Source organism: Lucilia sericata, unplaced genomic scaffold (genome assembly GCF_015586225.1).
Source record: "Lucilia sericata isolate MDLA Ls3-8-SP2 unplaced genomic scaffold, ASM1558622v1 Contig004795F_arrow, whole genome shotgun sequence".
In the NCBI taxonomy this organism is placed as follows: domain Eukaryota; kingdom Metazoa; phylum Arthropoda; class Insecta; order Diptera; family Calliphoridae; genus Lucilia; species Lucilia sericata.
Window position 1 is genome coordinate 2,501 of NW_023997353.1, and position 7,653 is coordinate 10,153.

General features: G+C 33.7%; 1 protein-coding gene across 1 annotated transcript; it reads left to right on the forward strand.

Moving 5' to 3' along the window:
* Positions 1-6,803: 6,803 nt before the first annotated feature.
* Positions 6,804-7,298, forward strand: LOC119615288 (lectin subunit alpha-like; the record flags this gene model as incomplete). Its single annotated transcript, XM_037971357.1, has 1 exon — positions 6,804-7,298. A coding segment is annotated over one exon (495 nt), but the record flags the coding sequence as incomplete, so codon positions are not given.
* Positions 7,299-7,653: the final 355 nt, after the last annotated feature.

Here is a 7,653-nt window from a genome sequence, read left to right on the forward strand (position 1 = left end):
TTCGTTCTTCGTTCGTTCGTTCGTTCGTTCGTTCGTTGTTGTTCGTTCGTTCGTTTCGTTCGTTCGTTCGTTCGTTCGTTTCGTTCTTAGTTCGTTTCGTTCGTTCTTCGTTCGTTCGTTCGTTCGTTCGTTCGTTCGTTCGTTCGTTTTCGTTCGTTCGTTCGTTCGTTCGTTCGTTCGTTCTTCGTTCGTTCGTTGTTCGTTCGTTCGTTCGTTTCGTTCGTTGTTCGTTCGTTCGGTCTTCGTTCGGTCGTTCGTTCGTTCGTTCTTCGTTCGTTCGTTCGTTCTTCGTTCGTTGTTTCGTTCGTTCGTTCGTTCGTTCGTTCGTTCGTTCGTTTCGTTTCGTTCGTCGTTCGTTTTTCGTTCGTTCGTTCGTTCGTTCTGTTCGTTCGTTCGTTCGTTCGTTCGTTCGTTCGTTCGTTCGTTCGTTCGTTTTTCGTTCGTTCGTTCGTTCGTTCGTCGTTTCGTTCGTTCGTTCGTTCGTTCGTTCGTTTCTTCGTTCGTTCGTTCGTTCGTTCGTTCGTTCGTTCGTTCGTTCGTTCGTTCGTTCGTTGTTCGTTCGTTCGTTCGTTCGTTCGTTCGTTCGTTCGTTCGTTCGTTCGTTTTTCGTTCGTCGTTCGTTCGTTCGTTCGTTTCGTTTCGTTCGTTCGTCGTTCGTTCGTTCGTTCGTTCGTTCGTTCGCTCGTTCGTTCGTTCGTTCGTTCGTTTTCGTTAGTTAGTTTGTTGTTCGTTCGTTTTGTTCGTTCGTTTGTTCGTTCGTTCGTTCGTTGTTAGTTCGTTCGTTCGTTCTCCCCCTTTGTAACATCCTCCCTTGTGTAGGCTGTCATATGCTCGGCCTTGCCTGACTATAAATTCTTACTTCTTTTTTATTTAAATACATTCAATTGACAAACAAACTAGCTATACCCGGTGAACTTAGTTAACCATTTATGTATGTGAGTTATCCATATAAACATTCATTTAAAGTATAATACTCACTGATAGTCAATATTTCGTCTATAACTTACTGCACCACATAAACAAGTACACCCTAATGTTATTATTAAGTATAAATAACCAAAAGCAAATGTTAAAAAATAGTTTTAAAGACAGTTTTATAAAAGCAACAAACGCAAAATGCGCTTCAACTTGTTCTATAAAGTAATTTTGATATTTCTTAAAATAATTGAAATCCTTTCGAATGGTCAATTCTACATGACAAACGAAAATAAACATATTACGTAAACGATGATGAAAATGTTGGTTAAGAGTTTCAAAATTTATTCACTAATTGTAAAAATATAAATTTTATTACATACTTACGTTTCAGTATAATTGGGATGAAAGTTTAATTGAATGCTTAAAACTGAATATGGAATTGGTTACAATTGAAACGAGCAAGGAACAGGAAGCATTAAATGCACTGTAACAAATACTAATATATTACAGATATACCAAAAGTGTATATAGGTGGTAGAATGAATAAAAATACACGTAACTATATATGGACTTCAACCGGTAAAGAATTTAATTATACTTATTGGAATTATGATAAAACACATTTTAACTATGAGTGTATTCTGAGCGGTTGGGCTGGGAAAGTGGAATGGACTGATATTGGTTGTTCAACTAAATATGGATACATATGTGAACAACAACAACAGCAGGAAAATGAATTAAAACTTCAAGAAATTCACGAAAAGCTCAAAGAAACCTTACGAATTGAAGAGCAAAAAAGTGAAAATTTACAACAGGCCCTTAACAAAAATCTTACAGGCCAATTGCAAATACTAATAAATGATAACAACTAAAGAATCATGATCTTAAAGAAATAAATGAGAAATATATGCAACAGCAAATTCTATTAGAGAAAACATTACAAGATATGGAGCGGAAATTACAGGCAAATTCTGCTAAAACAACAAGAATGTCAACAACACAACAAATGGAGAAAATTTTGCAGCAAAAAGGTTGATGAAGCCAAAAAATGAGGAGAAGAATGGAAAATATAATAATTATATTATTCCAATTATTCAAAATGCATATTTACAATCAAACGCTGCATTGAATAATGACAATTAAATAATATTAATAAACATTGAAATATTGGTCGTATAAAGTATGTAGTATGTATATATTCTGTGTCCTGATTAAACGATCTGTCCGTCTGTCTGTTGAAATCACGATAGGGAACACACGGGATAAGCTAAACAGTTAAAATGTTGCATAAATATTCTCTATTAATAAGGTTTGTTTGGTATTAAAAATAAACAATATCGGTCTACGATTTCGCTTAGCACCTCGAAATATAGTTTAAAGAGTCAATAATTAGTTGATGTATAACTATCAATCGTGATAAAATATTGCTCAATTTAGTTTTATGTAACCAAAAATTATATTTTAATGTATGGTGGACCCTACTTCCCACATAAGGTCAATTTCTGAAAATCACTTTAACGCTCAAAACTGGCTTAATAATACAAGTAAAGCTACGAAATTCGACATAAACAAGTTTTATATAAGAAAAATCACTGCAATCAATTTATGAAGACCGCTTCATAATTGACCTTACCTCCCATATAAGGTCCCCCTCACAAAATCACTTTACCTACTTTATATGTAGATTATAATTTTTATAAAAGAAACGCTTAGTCCGCATACGATCCGTATGTGAAATAAATACGCAAAGTTCTATAAAAATCAAACCAAATAAATCGATTTAATTTAATGGATAATTCTCTCAAAAGAAGACTAGAATATCCACTCCTAAAGTATGTTAATGCTAAATTATTGAAGTAATATTTTAGGGCACCTATTCCACTTAAGTTATATTTTTACAATATCTACATGCTGTTAAATAATATTAAATTTAAATAAATTTAATCACTTACAAATATAATTATGTGGTTTTATTGTGATAAGCAAATATTATTATTTGGAGACTACAAATAAAACAAAGTAAAATGGCGAGTATATTGATGCTGTCATTCTGTTTGTAACACATAAAAATTTTAGTTGTATGCGCACAAAAGCTGGGTCCTTACAAAATTTACTACTAACGTAATATAAGTATAAATAACAAATAGTTCTAGTCCAGTTCTAGTTCAGTTCTAGTTAGGTTCTAGTTCAGTTTTTGTTCAGTTCTAGTTCAGTTCTAGTTCAGTTTTAGTTCAGTTCTAGTTCAGTTCTAGTTCAGTTCTACTTCAGTTCTAGTTCAGTTCTAGTTCAGTTCTAGTTCAGTTCAAGTTCTAGTTCAGTTCTAGTTCAGTTGTTCAGTTCTAGTTCAGTTCTAGTTCAGTTCTAGTTCTTTCTAGTTCAGTTCTAGTTCAGTTCTAGTTCAGTTCTAGTTTCAGTTCTAGTTCAGTTCTAGTTCAGTTCTAGTTCAGTTCTAGTTCAGTTCTAGTTCAGTTCTAGTTCAGTTCTAGTTCAGTTCTAGTTCAGTTCTAGTTCAGTTCTAGTTCAGTTCTAGTTCAGTTCTAGTTCAGTTCTAGTTCAGTTCTAGTTCAGTTCTAGTTCAGTTCTAGTTCAGTTCTAGTTCAGTTCTAGTTCAGTTCTAGTTCAGTTCTAGTTCAGTTAGTTCAGTTCTAGTTCAGTTCTAGTTCAGTTCTAGTTCAGTTCTAGTTCAGTTCTAGTTCAGTTCTAGTTCAGTTCTAGTTCAGTTCTAGTTCAGTTCTAGTTCAGTTCTAGTTCAGTTCTAGTTCAGTTCTAGTTCAGTTCTAGTTCAGTTCTAGTTCAGTTCTAGTTCAGTTCTAGTTCAGTTCTAGTTCAGTTCTAGTTCAGTTCTAGTTCAGTTCTAGTTCAGTTCTAGTTCAGTTTAGTTCAGTTCTAGTTCAGTTCTAGTTCAGTTCTAGTTCAGTTCTAGTTCAGTTCTTGTTCAGTTCTAGTTCAGTTCTAGTTCAGTAGGTCAGTTCTAGCTAGGTCAGTTCTAGTTCAGTTCTAGTTCAGTTCTAGTTCAGTTCTAGTTCAGTTCTAGTTCAGTTCTAGTTCAGTTCTAGTTCAGTTCTAGTTCATTCTAGTTCAGTTCTAGTTCAGTTCTAGTTCAGTTCTAGTTCAGTTCTAGTTCAGTTCTAGTTCAGTTCTAGTTCAGTTCTAGTTCAGTTCTAGTTCAGTTCTAGTTCAGTTCTAGTTCAGTTCTAGTTCAGTTCTAGTTCAGTTCTAGTTCAGTTCTAGTTCAGTTCTAGTTCAGTTCTAGTTCAGTTCTAGTTCAGTTCTAGTTCAGTTCTAGTTCAGTTCTAGTTCAGTTCTAGTTCAGTCTGTTCAGTTCTAGTTCAGTTCTAGTTCAGTTCTAGTTCAGTTCTAGTTCAGTTCTAGTTCAGTTCTTAGTTCAGTTCTAGTTCAGTTCTAGGTCAGTTCTAGTTCAGTTCTAGTCAGTCTAGTTCAGTTCTAGTTCAGTTCTAGTTCAGTTCTAGTTCAGTTCTAGTTCAGTTCTAGTTCAGTTCTAGTTCAGTTCTAGTTCAGTTCTAGTTCAGTTCTAGTCAGTTCTAGTTCAGTTCTAGTTCAGTTCTAGTTCAGTTCTAGTTCAGTTCTAGTTCGTTCAGTTTTCTAGTTCAGTTCTAGTTCAGTTCTAGTTCAGTTCTAGTTCATTTCTAGTTCAGTTCTAGTTCAGTTCTAGTTCAGTTCTAGTTCAGTTCTAGTTCAGTTCTAGTTCAGTTCTAGTTCAGTTCATAGTTTCAGTTCTAGTTCAGTTCTAGTTAGTTCTAGTTCAGTTCTAGTTCAGTTCTAGTTCAGTTCTAGTTCAGTTCTAGTTTCAGTTCTAGTTCAGTTCTAGTTCATTCTAGTTTCAGTTCAGTGCAAGATTCTAGTTCAGTTCTAGTTCAGTTCTAGTTCAGTTTCTAGTTCAGTTTCAGTAGTTCTAGTTTCTAGTTAGTTCTAGTTCAGTTCTAGTTCAGTTCTAGTCAGTTCTAGTTCAGTTCTAGTTTTAGTTCTAGTTCAGTTCTAGTTCAGTTCTAGTTCAGTTCTAGTTCAGTTCTAGTTCAGTTCTAGTTCAGTTCTAGTTCAGTTCTAGTTCAGTTCTAGTTCAGTTCTAGTTCAGTTCTAGTCAGTTCTAGTTCAGTTCTAGTTTCAGTTCTAGTTCAGTTCTAGGTCAGTTCTAGTTCAGTTCTAGTCAGTTCTAGTTCAGTTCTAGTTCAGTTCTAGTTCAGTTCTAGTAGTAGTCAGTTCTAGTTCATTTCTAGTTCAGTTTAGTTCAGTTCTAGTTTCAGTTCTAGTTCAGTTCTAGTTCAGTTCTAGTTCAGTTCTAGTTCAGTTCTAGTTCAGTTCTAGTTCAGTTCTAGTTCAGTTCTAGTTCAGTTCTAGTTCGTTCTAGTTCAGTTCTAGTTCAGTTCTAGTTCAGTTCTAGTTCAGTTCTAGTTCAGTTCTAGTTCAGTTCTAGTTCAGTTCTAGTTCAGTTCTAGTTCTAGTTCTAGTTCAGTTCTAGTTCAGTTCTAGTTCAGTTCTAGTTCAGTTCTAGTTCAGTTCTAGTTCAGTTCTAGTTCAGTTCTAGTTCAGTTCTAGTTTCAGTTCTAGCTTCAGTTCTAGTTCAGTTCTAGTTCAGTTCTAGTTCAGTTCTAGTTCAGTTCTAGTTCAGTTCTAGTTCAAGTTCTAGTTCAGTTCTAGTTCAGTTCTAGTTCAGTTCTAGTTCAGTTCTAGTTCAGTTCTAGTTTCAGTTCTAGTTCAGTTCCTAGTTCAGTTCTAGTTCAGTTCTAGTTCAGTTCTAGTTCAGTTCTAGTTCAGTTCTAGTTCATTCTAGTTCAGTTCTAGTTCAGTTCTAGTTCAGTTCTAGTTCAGTTCTAGTTCAGTTCTAGTTCAGTTCTAGTTCAGTTCTAGTTCAGTTCTAGTTCAGTTCTAGTTCAGTTCTAGTTCAGTTCTAGTTCAGTTCTAGTTCAGTTCTAGTTCAGTTCTAGTTTCTAGTTCAGTTCTAGTTCAGTTCTAGTTCAGTTCTAGTTCAGTTCTAGTTCAGTTCTAGTTCAGTTCTAGTTCAGTTCTAGTTCAGTTCTAGTTCAGTTCTAGTTCAGTTCTAGTTCAGTTCTAGTTCAGTTCTAGTTCAGTTCTAGTTCAGTTCTAGTTCAGTTCTAGTTCAGTTCTAGTTCAGTTCTAGTTCAGTTCTAGTTCAGTTCTAGTTCAGTTCTAGTTCAGTTCTAGTTCAGTTCTAGTTCAGTTCTAGTTCAGTTCTAGTTCAGTTCTAGTTCAGTTCTAGCTCTAGTTCAGTTCTAGCTCTAGTTCAGTTCTAGCTCTAGTTCAGTTCTAGTTCAGTTCTAGTTCAGTTCTAGTTCAGTTCTAGTTCAGTTCTAGTTCAGTTCTAGTTCAGTTCTAGTTCAGTTCTAGTTCAGTTCCCCTTAAAACACTAATTCCAAATAATACACCAAAAAAAGTAGTTCCCATGACCAAATCAACTAATTCAAAATAATAATTTAATATTGATAGAAAAAGAGTATAAAATGGAAAAAGTAGTAGTGGTTCGCTGCAGTCACTCTGAATGTTAAAACCATTTATCAAAAAATATAATCAAAACTTTTAAAAAGAACTATGACCTATTCCTATACACATAATACATACGTATATAACTAAGTCTTTCGCATATAATAACAGAAACCCAATTCTGAAAAAATTATTTCAATTTTTGTTTTTTAAAAGAAATAACTTGAAAATGCGCTTGGTGGCTACACTTTATCAAATAGTTGCGGTTTTAATAATTTCGAGAATAAATGGAATCTATACCAGTGGTAAAATTTATACCACAGCAACTAATAAACAGTACTTTATAAATCCCGATCAAAGGTTAGCTAGAAAATTTTAATTTTTACTAAAATATTTTAATTGTAACTTTTAAATGTTAAATATTTTAGTACACTTGGTTCGATGGCCTTAGTGAATGTTTAAAAATGAACATGACGTTGGTGTCAATTGAAACACAACATAAATCGGAGGAAATAAATACTCTAGTAAAAAGTATTTTTAATAAAAATGTTATTCTCTGGGTTGGAGGCATTTTAACCCATTACCCCGATGCACGTAACTATATATGGATAAGTACAGGGGAAAAATTCAGTTATACCTTTTGGAAACATCAAAATCCAGATTTTTCTCTCAATAATGAGTATTGTATACAATTGGTTTCTGCCTCAAATATGGAATGGAATGATAATGTATGTGAAGTTAAATATGGTTTCATATGTGAATATACCCGAGAAAGTTTTAAGGTGCAGCAATATAAGAATGAACTGGAACGAAAATCTCCAGAAATGTCAACAAGATTTAAAAGACATATTGATCTTAGAGATAACTTTAAAATGGTGGCCAAAGAAACTCCAAGATTTGCAAGAAGAACTGGTGAAACTTAAGAAAGAATTACAAAAATTAACAATGAAAATGTTTTAAAGAGAAAAGAGTTATCAGCAGAAAACACAAATTTACAGGATCTACAAAAACATCAACTAGAATTGGGGGAACAATTACAGAAAGAAGCTAGAAATTTACATGAAGCTTTGCAAAAACAACAAGAATGGCATAATTTTATTGCAAAAAAATTACAACCTCTAGAACCGGAAGAAGTCAAGAAAATGAGGAGAAACATCGAAAATATCGTCCAATTAGTTTTCAATTTAATCAAAATACTTATCTATTGTCAAATGCACAATTTCATGAAAATGGCAATAATTAATAAAACAGAAAATCTAAAATATATTATCAAACTGT